The sequence below is a fragment of the Sceloporus occidentalis genome, unplaced genomic scaffold (assembly GCF_023333645.1).
Source record: "Sceloporus occidentalis isolate IW3139 unplaced genomic scaffold, rSceOcc1.0.p SCAF_225, whole genome shotgun sequence".
Lineage (NCBI taxonomy): Eukaryota > Metazoa > Chordata > Lepidosauria > Squamata > Phrynosomatidae > Sceloporus > Sceloporus occidentalis.
In genome coordinates, this window is record NW_028317205.1 from 921,845 (window position 1) to 938,840 (window position 16,996).

The 16,996-nt window shown below is 40.0% G+C and overlaps 1 protein-coding gene across 1 annotated transcript in view; it reads right to left on the reverse strand.

Moving 5' to 3' along the window:
• LOC149276781 (uncharacterized) overlaps positions 1 to 16,996 on the reverse strand; it is a 70,642-nt gene that overhangs the window by 26,278 nt on the left and 27,368 nt on the right. The window contains exons 25-58 of the mRNA XM_089503312.1: positions 15,349 to 15,495; positions 14,833 to 14,969; positions 14,469 to 14,595; positions 14,098 to 14,241; positions 13,674 to 13,840; positions 13,560 to 13,586; positions 13,150 to 13,176; positions 12,269 to 12,361; positions 11,769 to 11,840; positions 11,288 to 11,341; positions 10,508 to 10,576; positions 9,731 to 9,757; positions 9,475 to 9,528; positions 9,317 to 9,388; positions 8,976 to 9,035; positions 8,315 to 8,350; positions 7,068 to 7,103; positions 5,647 to 5,682; positions 5,519 to 5,551; positions 5,248 to 5,319; positions 4,859 to 4,918; positions 4,394 to 4,510; positions 4,024 to 4,068; positions 3,684 to 3,755; positions 3,433 to 3,477; positions 3,162 to 3,197; positions 2,111 to 2,191; positions 1,945 to 1,980; positions 1,791 to 1,826; positions 1,214 to 1,294; positions 952 to 987; positions 760 to 831; positions 147 to 191; positions 23 to 58 (exon numbers count right to left, since the gene is read on the reverse strand). Coding sequence (XP_089359438.1) covers positions 23 to 58; positions 147 to 191; positions 760 to 831; positions 952 to 987; positions 1,214 to 1,294; positions 1,791 to 1,826; positions 1,945 to 1,980; positions 2,111 to 2,191; positions 3,162 to 3,197; positions 3,433 to 3,477; positions 3,684 to 3,755; positions 4,024 to 4,068; positions 4,394 to 4,510; positions 4,859 to 4,918; positions 5,248 to 5,319; positions 5,519 to 5,551; positions 5,647 to 5,682; positions 7,068 to 7,103; positions 8,315 to 8,350; positions 8,976 to 9,035; positions 9,317 to 9,388; positions 9,475 to 9,528; positions 9,731 to 9,757; positions 10,508 to 10,576; positions 11,288 to 11,341; positions 11,769 to 11,840; positions 12,269 to 12,361; positions 13,150 to 13,176; positions 13,560 to 13,586; positions 13,674 to 13,840; positions 14,098 to 14,241; positions 14,469 to 14,595; positions 14,833 to 14,969; positions 15,349 to 15,495 — 2,288 coding nt within the window. The remainder of the gene's footprint in view (positions 1 to 22; positions 59 to 146; positions 192 to 759; positions 832 to 951; positions 988 to 1,213; positions 1,295 to 1,790; positions 1,827 to 1,944; positions 1,981 to 2,110; positions 2,192 to 3,161; positions 3,198 to 3,432; positions 3,478 to 3,683; positions 3,756 to 4,023; positions 4,069 to 4,393; positions 4,511 to 4,858; positions 4,919 to 5,247; positions 5,320 to 5,518; positions 5,552 to 5,646; positions 5,683 to 7,067; positions 7,104 to 8,314; positions 8,351 to 8,975; positions 9,036 to 9,316; positions 9,389 to 9,474; positions 9,529 to 9,730; positions 9,758 to 10,507; positions 10,577 to 11,287; positions 11,342 to 11,768; positions 11,841 to 12,268; positions 12,362 to 13,149; positions 13,177 to 13,559; positions 13,587 to 13,673; positions 13,841 to 14,097; positions 14,242 to 14,468; positions 14,596 to 14,832; positions 14,970 to 15,348; positions 15,496 to 16,996) is intronic.

A 16,996-nucleotide genomic window follows, 5' to 3' on the forward strand; every position in this document is an offset into this window, starting at 1 on the left:
TATACATTCAAATCGTTCTGACCTTTCTCCCGTCTTCTCCTGGAGTTCCATCTTCACCCTATGCGTTAGACGAAGACCCAGTTTTAGAGGCATTACATGACGCATAGAGAATAATTAAAACACTGCTAAAATTTTAGAATACTCACGTTTTTACCATTAAGTCCAGGTTTCCCGTCGTCACCAGGCTTGCCCTAAACAAAAGTTAACATACAGACACATTTGATAAGAGAAATCCAGCCTTCTGTGACAATAGTTACTCTTTCTTCATCATGTTAATGCAAATTTGAATGACTTTATGAGTTTTTATGTGTGTATTGCAGTCTTTTGTGTTGTTATAGAGTATAGATTTATCTCCTAACCCCAATCTATAAATCATTTACAGGCGCTCCTTAATAGTGCATGAAATTTAAGTAGCTGATAACGAAGGTCGCCCTAGTGAAGGTAACATATTAGAAAATGATCAAATACCAACTATATGGATACAATCTGTCGAAAATAAGTCTTTTTTATAACTTTGGTCTGTATGAGTTTGTGATACATGCGAAACAATCTCTACTCAACACCAAATACATTTTTCTTCTTGTGTTATTTTAGATGACTATGCATAAAAATGATATGTGGTGGTAATTAACTCAAGTTGAAGTTTTTATATTTTTGTGCTGTAAACACATACATTATTCAGCTTTATAGCAGGAGCTGTATGAGGACATTAGACAATTAATAATCAATCAGCTAATACAATAGATAAAGGCTGCTTACAGGCACTCCTGGTGGTCCAGCAGGGCCAACTAGTCCAGGCGGACCTTGCTCGCCACGTAGTCCTGGTAGACCCTAAAATAAATCCATGAAACAGAAAGATCAGGCACGTAGAAGTAAATTAATAAAAAAACTTTTGGGAGGTAATAGTTCATTTTATGACATCATTTCTCAGATTCATATTTTAAGACTTACATCCCTTCCTGGTTCCCCTTGCTTTCCGGAATCTCCCTGGAACGAAAAAAAACTCTGTTAGTGTTAAGGTTCTGAAAACTTTGGACTGTATCGCCCAGCGGGGCAATGGTTATCCTGCTACTGATTATCATCTCAGCGACATAAGAGCTTCAAGGAAGCACTGGGATTACAGGTCACACTATCCTCATCAGAAGTGACCCTCTGATATTATAGCATCGCTTTCTGATGCTTTCTTGGTGAAGAATTGGTTAATTTCACTTACCCTCACTCCTGGGGCACCCGGCTGTCCTGGTTTGCCATCTAATCCATTTCTTCCATCAATGCCGGGTGGACCACGGTCTCCCTGAAACAGGAGGGTGCAAAAGGTTTAAGTGTTTGAGATGGATACGGATGATGCGGATAGTCCTCCTTTTCCAGAGAGAGGTGTACAGAGGCTCAGCTAATGCACTTCATGCTACTGGGAATCTGGATTATATTTGCACAGAATCCAGTGGAATGAAGGACAGCAGCAAGAGCCCTGATTTAGAACATGGATGGAAAAGTGACTCATTGAATATGAAAACATGATAGAAAGTCACTGAACCTCCAATTCACATTCGTCGGCTTCTATAACAAGGAGTAAGAAATACTTGTCTATACAACAGAATTTGGAGCTTCACATAAGCAAGTGTTCATATGAACAAAGACATATCATGAATTGCATACGATAGCGTTAACACAATACAAAAGGCCACCAAACATTCACCAACAATTCAGAGGTCATCGAACTGAAAATGCATGAACTGTAGTCAAGTCCATAGGAGTTACGTAAATAATTTGGGTGTAAAATAGCTATTTACCTTTTCACCTGCCGCACCACGATCCCCAGGCTCTCCCTGCAAAGAAGTAAGGACATCTCATCACAAATTATTTTCAAGGCTACCTGGACATCACATAACAAGGTTACCGTGACAAACAATTTCTAATTCATTGTCACCAAACACAAAAACATACCCGAATCCCTGGTGGCCCTCTTGGTCCTTCCAAACCCTGAATGAAATGAAATATGAAGAATGCTCATCAAAAAGAGTTACAAAACATTATCAAAACGCCAAGTCTACCTTATGTGTTCGCTCGCTGATTGACGGACAGATGAGATTTTTAGTTTATTTATACGTACCCGATCCCCAGGAACACCATTTAGACCTGCTTCTCCCTTTGCTCCTTTACTTCCATGCTCTCCAGGATCTCCAGCATCACCCTACGAATAATAGCCAATAAACAGACTGATTAATACTGACAATCCCAGCCAGAATTTGGCTGACTTTTTATTGGCTAATCCCGGTTTGGATCTTTTATCATGGAGATCATAGAGCAGCAGTTATTTGGATCAAATCAACTAACAGTAATAAAAGAAAGAATCGTACCTTGTCCCCCTTCATACCGGCAACAACAGACTCTACAGATCCCTACAAACAAACAAAACTCCATTAAAGCACACCTTAATGAAGTGTAACCACATTTTTCTAAATCCTCAAGTAGCACATACTGTAGGTCAGATCTTTGTATGAAGTTGTTAATAAGGAAAAAGCTGTAACTTATGATAACTATGATTACAGAGAGAAAGGGAGCTAGAGAGAAACATTTGTGCCAAGGGAGGCCACATTCTGCTCTCCCAGTATTAGGGGTACCTTATTCCTTATCAATGAGCAACAGCTGGGATAATACAATTATTTGGGACACGGGGTGTGCTACTACCTAAGCTATTGTCAAAAAGAACCAAGAGATGAAAGGATGGTGGTAGGGGAGAAGAGCAAAGATGAAAAAAATGTGACAGATAAAAATGGAGAAGGGACAAGGGCATAGGCAAGTAAAGATTGATCAGAGGAATAACCCAATAATGTAAAGAAAGAAGGACTGAGCAATGAAACGATGAAATAAAGAGACACTGGCAGAGAGATGAGCATTTGAGTAAAGGGAGAAGGGAAGAGAGATGGAAAAGGATAGAAAAAAGAAGGGCAGATGAAAGAAGATTATTTGTTAAAAAGGAAAGAGAGAAGGACATGGAGACTGCAAAGAGGGAAGGGCTGGTAGGAAAAAAGTATGACTTTGGACAAAGACTGGGAGAACAGAGCATAAGGAATCCTATAACCTGGTGACAAGAGGTATATATTTTATATACTAAGGCAAAGAGCAGTAATGGAAATGTAGCATTATTAAATATTTCTTACTGGTTTCCCTGCAGGACCTGGTGGACCTTGTGGTCCCTAAAAAGAAGAATAGAAAAATCAAATAAATACTGTACTATTAACTAGATCACATGTCATTTAGAATTATGATGAAATATGGATTAAGATGATGATTCAGCATTTAAAAAAATAATAATAATTATATAAAAATCAGTTGGACGAAAATGTTAAAATATATTTAACATTGCAAGGAAAATGTCTATTACAGGAAGACAATTATACAGTATAAGAAGAAGAAGAGTATGTAACTCACGGGATCACCTCGGTCACCTTTAGCCCCTGCGGTTCCTGGACTCCCCTGGGAACAATAAAAAACACCATGAGAGATATGAGTGTAAACGTGGAAATGCAATGGGAACAATATTTTTCTGCAGGGTTTCCTTGGTAAGTTTTATATTTTTTCCAAAACATTCTGAAGAAGTCCCTGTTAAGCTTTTCTGGCCACCATGTTGAACAATTGAGGTCCATGGCAACACAAACCATGTGTATAGAACTAATACTCACATTCCTTCCAGCTTCTCCAGGATCTCCGGGGTCCCCTTTGTCTCCTGCGATGCCTCTTAATCCTGGGAGACCCTGATAAAGATATATACATAGATAAGACGATACCTTTAGCATTATCCTTAACTTAAAAAAAAGAAATATAATACAATTGATTACAAATAGTTACAAATGCGAAGTAATTCATAAATTATTAGGAAGTTGGTCCACGAGGAGTTGAAAGGGCAAAAAGTAAACATTGTTTCCAACGGGCGCTTCTTCATGGTGTGTACTTGGAGAAAGTTGTATGTATCCAGAGCTGCTATAATGTAACCTGGTTGTTCAAATTTGTTACCATTCTTACCCTGGGTCCTCTTTCTCCATTTTTTCCTGGAATTCCTGCTTCTCCCTGGCGGAGAAAAGAAAAATTATATTAACATGTAAATTCTTACACTGAGACTAGGCTTTATTGATTAAGCTGATCATATATTTTGGAACCACCCAGTGGTTACCATTAAACTAGAGAGTATCTGTTGATTTGCTCCACAATCAGTAATGGTTGATCTAGCATTGGCCACAAGTATGAAGTGTCTACTTATATCACGGTATTACCCATGTCAACAATCAGTTTTCATGTTGGGGCTGATGAAAGATGATGGAAACCAAGGTTTTTTTGGCTCTTCTGGAATCTAGTAATGAGATTCCATAGCATACAAAATGATAGTCATTCTCACCGGTATGCCATCTTCTCCTTTATCTCCCCGCTCTCCATCCTTGCCACGAAGACCTATTTGCCCTGGTGGACCAGTTCTCCCAGGCTCCCCGTTCTGCCCTGGTTCACCTGCATCTCCCTGAGACGGAAAGTTCAAGAAATCTTAGGTTTTCTTTTCTTGAGCTGCCGACAGCATAAACCACCTTAAGCTCAGAAAGGTTGATGTCCCGTAATGATTCTCCTTACATTTCCCCCTTGTTTTACTTAATGAATATATATAAATACTGCTGGAAAAGAGAAAAGTTCTAAAACGCAAAGAGAAAGACCGCCATGTTAGAATTATAGCCTAATATACCTTTTGTCCTATCTTGCCAGATGGGCCAATATTCCCCTGAAGAAAAAAAATGAAAGTAATTGATAATGCACATGTTTGTATTTTTTATAATTTAAAGCATATCAAACACAATTTACAATTGAAGTCACTTACTCTCTCTCCTGGTTCTCCTTTGGCTCCAGCTGGGCCAGGGATGCCAAAACCTGGTGATCCCTGCGAATAAATGGAGTGTCAACAAATTATTCCCTGTAGACATAAACTACCCCATAAAACCCAATGGGGCTACATATAAAATGGATTCGGCTGCGACGTTTCACAAGGGATCTTCCTGAAGCTTCAATTGGTTGCTATGGTGATAAGACCATCTTTCAAACGTTGCATACAGGAACCCCATGTCCTCTATGAACTGACCACCTTTACAAACTTATACCTTCAAACTCATCCTTTACATCATACCAGCGCCTCTATATATTCACTAAAATATAAAAAGCAGGAAATTCAATTTTTTGTTTATTGGCAAAAAACAAAAATAAATTACTCACTCGCTCTCCTTTCTCCCCGGGATCACCTCTTTGCCCCTTGGCTCCTTCTGTGCCGGGGAAACCTCTGTCACCCTGTGAATGAGAGAAGTATTTAACCGTAGCGTCTTAGTGCTCTAATTCAAAGTAACCCAAAATATGACTTAAAACTGGATAATGGGGATTGCAGTTAAAGAAAAGTGGAAGAACTGGAGGCCTCTTAACCCTGATACCGGTCAGTCTGCCAACACGGGCCAAACCATGTATCCCTTTGCCACACCAAACTATGTCTCACCTTGTCACCTCTGATTCCGGGGAGCCCCAACGCCTGCAAAAGAGAACAGAGCACGAGAATTTAAAAGCTTCCGCGCTGAGGGTCCTCCGCTCGCTTTACAACACAATACGAAGTGATTATATACTTACGGGTTTCCCTGGCTCACCGGGAGCACCCTGGTCACCCTAAAACAACGAGGGAAAAACGAAAAGAATGGGAGAGATTAAAAATGTCTGTACTTCAAAAAGCAAAGCAACCTCAAATCCTTGTTTCCTCCGCGTCTCTACTGTGAGACGGGTCAGGATCTCTCGTGGCTGAAGTGACTGTCGGGATGTAACGTTCCCATGACAACAATAGGAATGTGGCCTATTTTTCAAACCGTTCTTGAAATCTTCGTATTGTTAGACTGCTAGAGACATGATGAGATACTCTGTGCCCGCCGTGTTTGCAGCACCATTAAAAAGTATTGAAAATGCCCTTGTTGTAGAATTCGAGCAGTAAATCTTGATCTACAGAGTGAATATAATGTTAATACCTTGTCTCCTCTTGGTCCCGATGCTCCCGTAGGTCCCTGTTTTAAAGAGAAAATAATGGAAAGTAGTATTATTGATTAATTTGAGCATTGATGGTCCTCCGGTGCTGATCTCACATAGTGGGATCAGGAAATCATGGCTACAGAGCTGCCTGATCACTGTTTGATCAGCAGGCAAAGGGATCATTAAAAAAATAAAACAATTAACAAAATAATATAAATATGAAAATATAAATAAAGTGATAAAAGTTAATTATAATGAAATACATGAAATACATTAATGAAATTATTTTTATGTATTCTCATTTATACGTATAAGTACTTACCGCGACCCCTGGTGTACCTGGGCCACCATTTTGTCCTGGGTTTCCCTACGGAATAAATTATTGTTAGGATCCCAAAAGAAAGGTTCCCACAGAGGACAGTTACAAGTGAAATTTAAATCCATCTTTATTTTCTCCTTAAAAATGAAATTATAATTGCTGTAAGTTATTTATGAAAACAATTATGTACAGCAGAGCTAAACTCAGTGATGTATCTACTTCTCACCGCCGTGGTCACCATCTACCATGTTGGGTGCCGGGATATGGCATCAGATCCTGGCGTGACGCATGGGCTACGTAAGGTCACAATGGAGGCTGTGCCAGTAAGCCACAGTGCTTCATAGTGTATTTGGGCCGGTTATAAATAGATCTCTGATCTCCCCAACCAACCCACAGATAAGTGGCACGCTGGGGGGGGCTGATCACCCAATATTACGATCTGGCACCCAGTTTTGTGGTTGGCCTATGTGAGAATGAGCCACTGGTTACACTCATATGTGAAAAATGAAATCCTAGCTAAAATAGGGTCTGTCCTTCCTAAAGAGGGACATTTAGTAAGTCTTTAAGAGGTGTTCCTATGGACTGTGTAGTAAGTTGGAAGAGAGTCATTAATGGGGTTTGTATGTTTGGAAAGCAACCCTCTGTATGTGAGGCGTATGTACAACACAGCGTAAATAACCAAAAAACCTTTTTCTCACAGATATCTCTTACATACCTTCAGCCCTTGGAAGCCTGGAGGGCCACGGTCCCCCTAAAAATGAGAAAATACCGTTTTTAGTACATGAGGGAGAGACATGTAGGTTGAATTTGTAGATCTACACCTCTCTATTACATACTGGACACAATACATGCAAATAGGTGTAACATGCTACATAAAACATAGGAAAACGCCTAAACAATAAACTGCATTTCAAACTAATGGACCAATATTTAACCTGAGACTGAAATGCCAAAATGTTGTACTGGGACATAACTACATTTATGGCAATCGCCTTGGGTATTCTGTTGGTGTCTATATTGATTGGTCGACATTGAGAATCTTCCATCCAGAATTCTTTAGAAATGGTAAGAATGTGCACATCTAGAACAAAAAAATGTTCAAAGCATAGAAAGCTCCTAAAGTAGGTTATTAGTTTCTTAAAATCCTAAATATATAACCCTTAAGAAGAGAATGAGTTCTTTTCCTTCCCCCGCTATACTTCACCATATGATACGTATATAGCACGCATGCAGAATGCTGGTATGATGGACAATCAAAACAATAGTGTTACTTAATAGCATTGTTACATGTCTTATAAATATGGAAAAATACATTTAAGATTACAACCCATCTAAGCCGCCAGATATATTAACAATGCATAATGTGCCACACAGTATTGTATTTAGTGAACTCACCCATACAATGAACTGCATTAAATAATGGACTGGGGGACGAGTACATTACATCATGTATTAAAAGGGAGATCAACCTCCCAATCTGTGGGATCTGGACATAATAATGGACACACAAAAACAAAGCTAATCTAAAAGCAAGTTTTAAGGTCACCTTCTCCCCGGGATCACCGTCCAACCCAGGAGGTCCTCGGTCACCCTGCGGCAAAATAAAAAATCAGTGGCACAACTTCATTACTCGCTATTTGGCCCTGTTACATATAAACCACAAATAGCGGGTTCTCTTTCAAGTGTTAGAGACTAGGGAAAATGGCTCCAGAAAGATACGCTTAATTACATTAAGAAGAGAGGTGGGTAAGAGCAACGAGAAGTGGTCAGAGGAAACAGAGAAAGAGAACAGAGAGGCAAAAGACACAAAGAGATCTAAATGTTACATGTTTGCCTCCGCATTCTATTTTAACCACTTTACACCTTTTTTACACCGTTCACCCCCACTAAGTGTAGTCACTGAAAGGCTTAAGATAGAGGACATGGTGTCGTATATATACGTCTGGATTCCATTATACCCACTTTGGAGCCTTGTTCACCGGGTGGCCCTCTGGGTCCCTGAAAGAAATGAATAAATGTGTAATTACGTCTTGAGAATCTTACATTATTATGTGCATCTATATATATGCATATCTCACTAGCCAATACTACAAATCTTGTGAATGTCTGAGTTTTTCGTTTGTTGTTAACAAGACTTCTTAGGGATGATCTTTAAAGATATTGAAATAATCAGCATGACACTACGGGACATCTTCAGAGGGTGTCTATCCTATACTTATAAGAACATTGTGCTAATACTTGACATAAGATGCAGGTAACAACGTCTTGCTACATTCATCTTATACAATCATAAAGCATTGGGAGAGATTCTAAAAGAACAGACCTATAGATTTTACACGTATATAGCAAACAGACTCAGCAAGACTGCAGTATTGTGGACTTTTCAGATTAATGGATTAATGGAGTCTGAGATGAATATGCCTCCATATATTGGGGTTGCCGGAACACCGCATCCATGGCATCCACTTTATGAGGCAGCATTGATATGAGTTCCATCATATAGAACGCATCACACTACAGACATTATCACTACAGATTATAAATCACTTTTATAAAAAAAACCACACTTCTCCCCCATACTATGTAATATTTTGGTAATCAAACATTGCTTTCTGGAACTCACTCGATCACCTGGATCTCCTGGCCGCCCCGCGACACCTGGCAGTCCTTCTCCTACGTCACCCTATTAGTAGAAAGAGACATTTTGGGTTGCATTTTACATGGTGCTATGTTGTGTGAGTGTCTTTATTATTACATGGCAGACATCCCTGTATATTAAAAGTTCATGCCCTCCATAAAAAGTTTGTAAGTTCAACTATGTTGTGTTTGGATCTAGAGTAAGATGTTGTAAGGTTAGAAATTGGCAGGAGAAACGTTGCTCCACACCCAGGTTTGCGCAGTAATTTAGAAGAGATCCCTTGAAAAGAGTAATGTTTGGGAGTATGTTGTCACGCCTGTACCCACCTTATCTCCTTTTTGCCCTGCAAGACCTGGGGGTCCTCTTAAGCCAGGCAAGCCATTGGCCCCAGGAGGCCCCTGAAAATAATACAAATATTAAAATAATTTAAAAAAATTATATGGAACCCATCAATATACAATGAGACTTTATCTCTCCTACTTACTGGACTCCCTGGTTCTCCTTTGGAAGCCACACCATCAACTTGACCTGGAGGACCCTGGAGAATAAAAATCGATCATAAACATTCTTTGGTTTTATCAGTACTGGGTTTTTTTCTGTTTGTGTATAAAGTGCAGTTCTGTTTTTCTAGATAAGCCCGATGAAGCTTTGTGTTCATGGAGGTTAAAACATTTATCTTATGTAGGTATGGCTGATCTTACAAAGAAAACATAGAGTTAGATACATGGATCTTCACTTACTCTCTCACCACGATCTCCTTTGTCCCCCTAAAACAGAAGAAATACAGTTGAGATTAAATGTATGCACCTGGAAATTATGTGAATCCCAGAGACCCTCCACTGTTTGTATTGCCCCAGACTGTCTGAGATTATACTGCATTATTACTTCTGCCCCCCACAGACCACCAACGTCCAGTAGGATATTTCTATTAATCTGGCAGACTTGCTATGTGTTCCAGACGCCAGGCACTAATACTTCACCTTTACAGACTGCCCTGGAACACCTGGGAGTCCGATTTGTCCTTCTGGTCCTGTTGGACCTGGATTCCCAGGGATTCCCCTCTGTCCTGGTGATCCGGGTTGGCCGGGAATTCCCTGTAATACAGGAGGAAATAATTATTCTCATTTGGATTGCCTTAATAAAGTCTTCAGCTGTACAGTTGCTTTATGTTTTATTATTATTATTATTATTATCTTTTATTTCTATAGCACTGACAATTCCTGCAGTGCTTCTTACAGTCCCCACATTCAAAGGGTCTGACAAAACTAGAACTGACAGACTAAGACGAACTGATACATTCGCTAAAGAGGGTCCGGCTCGCAGGAGCTTACAATCAAGAGGATGCAAACTATTATTCACACTGAGTTTGGAATATATAGTATGCTCTATAATAAAGTATGATACACAGAAAACCTTTTCGTCCAGTTAGATCAATACATTTTTACTTGGTAATGTATATCTAGATGAGGCCAAATTAATGTCATCTGCTGCCCTTAACTGGTAATTGTGGTACTTACTGGAATTCCTGGTTCTCCTTTTCTCCCGGGGACTCCTGCTCCGCCATCTATTACTTCACCAGGTTCACCCTAAGGATAGAAAGAATCATTTTGTTATCCAAGCTTTGTTTAAAGATAAAATTAAAATGACCAACGGATTGACTGTACGGACCAAAGAACAGGATATTTTTGCACCTAAATATGGGTTTTCTAATCAAACCTTGATTTCAAATGAGATTTTGTTTTATTCTTCTTCTACATTAGCTACAATTTTCTATGACTTTCTGCATGTTTTTGGGATGTTAGGCTCTATATCACTTGGCCTTACGTTCCCTGGTCAGACGTCTTCAGGGTCACCCAAGACATCTGTTTTAGTACCCGAAGTTTACTGATGTAAAGACTTGTATGTCCATCTGTCGTTCATGTTCAGTTGGTGAATCAGACAGAGATGGGCTTTTTAATGCTATTGTGCTTTAATGCAGCTGCCCCATTTGCCCTCAGCCCCAGCTCAAACTAACACCTAGACAGAAAGTGGACTATAAGGTCTATAAAATAACAGATAGCCAGCTTTTGATAGACAATATCATTGTAGTAACATCAACATTTGGCAACTGGTAGCAACTGGTTGTTATCAACAGTGTGACATATCGAAACTGTGTCAATGACATCATGAGGACTGTTACTGAAATGAAACTCAGAAAAGACAGGAAGTTATGTTGTGACATCATTACCTCTGCAAAAATATTACATTCCTCCTGAGAAACACTATGTGTCTCCTGAGAAATTTTAATTGGGACTTACCGGAAGTCCTCTTTCTCCTTTTGGACCAACAGGCCCTGGAGGACCTCTTTCACCCTATGAATAAACAAATTGTACATTAAAACGGTGACATATTAAAAAAATATTACAAAATAATTCTCAAAAACCCTCTGACTTACAGTGTCTCCCTTATCTCCAGACGATCCTTTATTTCCCTAAAGATAAAAATGTATAGATATATATTAGTGTTCATAAATAGGGCTATAAGCACAAGTCCTAACTCTATATGAAACATTTCTTGGGGCGTCTTGTGTTTTTAATGCTTTCATCATGGGGTGGAATTAATTCATTAATTATCCAGGCTTTTCAGCATCAGATAAATACAGAAGGAGATAAAAGAGAAGGTTTATTATTTATAAAAATTGAAGTAGTTGGTAGCACATCTAAAAAATCTGTCTAGATCTATCTTATTAAAACAGATAAGCTTACAATCCAATATATATGAATCTAAGATGAAACTCACCGGGGTGCCTGGTGTTCCGGGGGTCCCGGGGCGGCCAGGACTTCCTGGGATACCATCAGCTCCTGGGTCTCCCTGCGAGCGATACAAAGTATCAAAATTTAGAATTATGGAACGTGTTACTGCTAATCAAAATAATAGTTCGCCAACAGATACCGCTGTGACAAGATCATGTAGGTTTACTGAACATATGTAGGAAATGTAAGGGATCCTGGACTATATACCAAAGCATACGCAGATATAACATCTTCTAGAGTAACTTCAGAAAGGAATAGGATTAGGGACATCAGTAACTGTGATGTATTTAACAGAAGGGTTGTTATTTGGGTGGGAAAATCCCCTTTTTGAGGAACGTAAGATAAACACAAGTACTACTGTAACCAAAGCAAGGCTTTATCATCGTTATTGCTGCGTACTGCACAGCGCTACCCGATGTTAAGTGAACACAGAACGTAATCAGTGACCCTCAAAGTTCAATAGCTCCATAAATGTAGATAACTTACAATGTCCCCTTTTGGTCCTCCTGAACCAACACTTTCCCCAGGGGAGCCACGGGGTCCAACGGGACCAGGAGGACCTGGAACACCATTACGACCCTGTGATACAAAAATGAGATACATCGTATTATAATACCATACGCAGGATTAAGCACACATACTACTGAAGATACATGATTATCAGTGAACTCGCAGACTCAAGTGGTTTTTGGAAACCATAAGCTGTTTTTTGAATTGCAAAAACTCTATGATCAGTAAGATGCAACTTTTATGCAGCACACATTCTGGGCTGCTGCGGTCATACAAATTAAGTGAATTCCCTGTTTATCAAAATAATCACCTGTTTTGAAAGAAAACCATTGCTGCCCCTGCATGATTCTTTTCTCTCCATGTATCTCCAGTTAACACAAGTTTATGGTCACCTAAGGTTAGTCATTGGAGATAAACTAGATAGGAACAAGGCGTGAGATGTGGTCAGGCCAAGTTCCTACCACTCTTAGCATCATTCTGCATATCCTCCTAGACTTTTCTTTTAGCTTGGCTTTGACCTAGATGCCATAGGATCAATGTGATTTGGAGGAAAGTTTATTTAATGAACATCTGGCGTCATATTTTGTAAAGTATTATGCCAACAATCGCCACGTTGGGGATGAACTTAGTCTTTGGCCAAGAGATATCTTGGCTGCCTGGTTATGGAGATAATTAAGAAAAATAAATAACAATACCCACCGGGTCTCCCTGTGGACCTGCTTGGCCAGGACGTCCGGTGCTTCCCTATAACAAATAAAATCAGTGTTATAGTGAAACAGCTGAAAGGATTATAGAACGGTCGATGGGATAAATGGAAAATGTTCATAGAAACCACATAAGCGATTCAGACTTCTTACCCCTTCTCCTTTTTGTCCCTTTTCGCCCTAATGACCAAAACAAAATACAATTAATAAAATGATTCGGGTGGGTGAAGAGTGCCATTCCATGCAACATTAGACAGAATTTCTATCAAACGTACATTCCACGAACCCCTAGGCACAAGTATTACAAGCATTACATCACTCCCACTCCATAAATCCCCAAATACAAATTATATATTTAGACTCCAATGAAACCATGTAGGGTAACAAAACAGGTGAGACAAATGGGTGTGGATTATTAGGTTTTTGGAAATTCACCAAAGTTTGACTTCCATTCCCATCATCCTCAGTCAGCCACACAAAAGCTGAGAATGACTGCAGTTAAGCAACAAGCATGAATGATAAGGGTACTTATTTCCTATAGTAAGTACTGGCTGAAGTCTTACCTGTGGGCATTGAATTGTGCAAGGTTCCTAGAGAAAAATAAAAACAGGAATAATATGAAAACCTTTTGTAATGCGAAAACGGACCATTCCATAATCCAACTTCAAAAGACTTACTTCCACGGATGTCACGGTGCAAATAGCCTCAGACACCCGATCTACAAAGGTGTCCAGGTTCTGAACATCCCCGGTGAAGAAGACATTTTTAGGACTCTGGCCGGAGACAATTCGACGTAACTGCTCTTGGTCGGCGCCGTTCATTCCTACCGCTAGCACTCGAATACCTGCAGAAATTAAGACAAGTTATGAATAACCAACATGTCTTCCCCTTCTACTAACAGACTTTCTTTAAATTCCATCTTAAAATAGGACCTTTGATGTCCTAAAAGCTTATGTGAGTCTACATTGGCCCAATGGAAAACATCATCTACAACTAAAGATTCCAACATCAACATATATATATTTATTTATATAAGAACAAACAAGCTGAGCTCGGTTGCAGACGCTGAGCTTTGATACTGTCCCACTTGACATGATGTACCTGTGTCTTTGATAGACTTTGCTGCCTCCAACACATCATCTCCTGAAGGTCCATCAGCCAACACTACCAATACCCCCGGGACATTTCTTCTCCTTCCATAACTTGGTGCAAACATGTAATTCTTTGCAAAGTCAATGGCAGCACCTGAACAAAAGACACAAAGTTACTTATCAAAGCTCTTATGTTATTGCGGAATAAGTGGCATATTACTATGTCCAGACATATGTTTTCAGGATACTTAAACATTCAAGTTCTTCAGATCTTCAGCAGAGTGACGCAGGCACCAGATTAGAAAGTATCAAGGTCAAAAGTATCTCATTAGTTTCCATTTTCAGTATATGGTTTCAATACCATCTAACGGCAGAATTTACCAATATTGGTTCCACTGGGTTCTTGGAAAGGGATACTCTGAATCTGTTGCAGGACCGTGTTGAGTTCGCTGGATCGATTCAGGAGGATCCAAGGTCGTGCCCGGAAGCTGTAAGCCTCAACACCCACCTTAAGGAAATAAAAATAGAGGCACTTAAACCCTGAGATCCACATTTCACTAAGTAAACAAGAACACAAAGCCACGGTAAAAAAGACCAGAGAGTAATATGAATTGTAGAGGGACATCTTTTGTTCATTCCAAATTGGTGTCCATAAAGGGTCAACTCCCTACTCAGCATAGGTGACCCTACTTATTATTAATCTGTTTTTGGACTGTCTATCTCTGCATGAGGATCTCCTATGTACCTGTGTAGCATCTGGTCCAAGCTGTCCTACTGAAGTGACCACATCGGAAAGAAATTTTTTCATAGGCGCTTCATTATATGCGTTATCCCTTGTTGCGTGGACTAAGAAGACAATGTCTGTCCGTCCAGTCCCGCATGCTATAGAAGAAAGAACAAAAGCAAGATTAAAAGTCCACGTGGCCCCAGACAAAGCTTCAAATTAGAGGTTACCGTCCCACAGTTAATTCTCAACATAGGGTCTCATACTACATGCTGAGTTATGTGGCCCATGGCACAGATTGTCAGCCTTGTGGTTATGATCCCTATTAGTATCCTTTAGTTGCTTAAAAATGATCCGTGTTACCAGATCTCTTTAAAACCGGTTTCCTTTTTCTTCTTTTCTTCTTTTTTTTAATATAAAAATGTCAACCGTATAAGGAAAGGAAATTTACTGGTAAATCTTTTTTTTTTAAAGCAGACTTGGCTCCCTTAATCTTTAATCTGGATTAAATATCACTCTAAGCCCTTACTGCATTACCTGTGTTAGCAATGATTGTGGTGATGTCACTTTCACGGTTTCCGAACAAGGCCGCCACACGGAATTCGTAACGCCCGCCGGCCTGCAGGTCATCGATATCAAAATATCTCGCATCTCCACTAGCCAGACGAACGGTTTCCGGGCCACCTACAAAAACAGGGACAGATTAAGACTTCCGTGGGGTGAGAGGGTAGTAGATACATGGAACAGCCTTCCCTCTCAATGAGGCTAATACAGCGAGGGAATTTAAACATGCACGGGATAGGCATATGGCTCCTGAATCTAAGAAAAGACAAAGGATTATCATTAAGATTAAGGTTACCTGGTACACGACCCAAAAAAGAACATTCTTAAAACATCTTCACTTCTTATTAAGAGGTTGGCTTGAAACTCTCAATGTGCCTTAAAAAGGAGTCTATAAATGAATACTGTTAATGACATATGATGTCATGCTCCCATCATACACACATAACACGAGGTTCTGATACAGATAAATGTTCTTTAAACTGATGGGTTTATGGAATTGTCAAACGCCATGTTTTTGAACGTGATAGATCTGCTTTAAAGTTATTCAGCGACAATATATTTCCCTTTAAATGTAAATTCCTATATGACATCACCTATGGAGCCGTATACAGCCCATGAGCAGGTGAAGGTTGGTAAGGGGCCAGGGAGGCAATTTTGCTCTGGGCTACTCTGATATATTCTTCTTGCCATTCATCATAAAACCAGAGTGACATCAGAAAGCAACCCAGCCTTTAGGGTGAATTTTTCTTTAATCGGTTCATTTTAAGTGTCGCTGCCCAATATATCTTTGGTATACAGGGTTAAGGAGCTGCCTGGCTCCGTCTGCCCTCTGCATGACCGAAATAACCATCCCCATATCTCCATCCTCCAGGAGCAAGAATTCCAACTCTAGCTCCATAAACAACGTGAACATCGCCGTAAAAACCCTAAAAAACTCCCATAAATGTATTTCTGTTATCACATAGACAGGGAGTTTTGAGGGAGCTTTAAGAATGTCCTGGAGCGATGGCGCTATGCATATTTGTGCAGATGCATAGGAGTCATCCAGCGACTGAGAGAGGTTTTCATTAATATATATATATATGCTAAGTTCAAAAGTTTGGGGTCACCGCTGTTTTCATGGAAAACAAGGAAATTTCTGGCTGTAACATAATTGCAAAAGGGTTTTCTGACGATCAATTAGGCTTTTAAACTTAAACTTGGATCAGCGAACACAACGCGCCATTGGAACACAGGAGTGATGGGAGTGATAAAGGGCCATTGGAACACAGGAGTGATGGGAGTGATAAAGGGCCATTGGAGCACAGGAGTGATGGGAGTGATAAAGGGCCATTGGAACACAGGAGTGATGGGAGTGATAAAGGGCCATTGGAACACAGGAGTGATGGGAGTGATAGAGGGCCATTGGAACACAGGAGTGATGGGAGTGATAAAGGGCCATTGGAACACAGGAGTGATGGGAGTGATAAAGGGCCATTGGAGCACAGGAGTGATGGGAGTGATAAAGGGCCATTGGAACACAGGAGTGATGGGAGTGCTAAAGGGCCATTGGAACACAGGAGTGATGGGAGTGATAAAGGGCCCTTGGAACACAGGAGTGATGGGAGTGATAAAGGGCCAT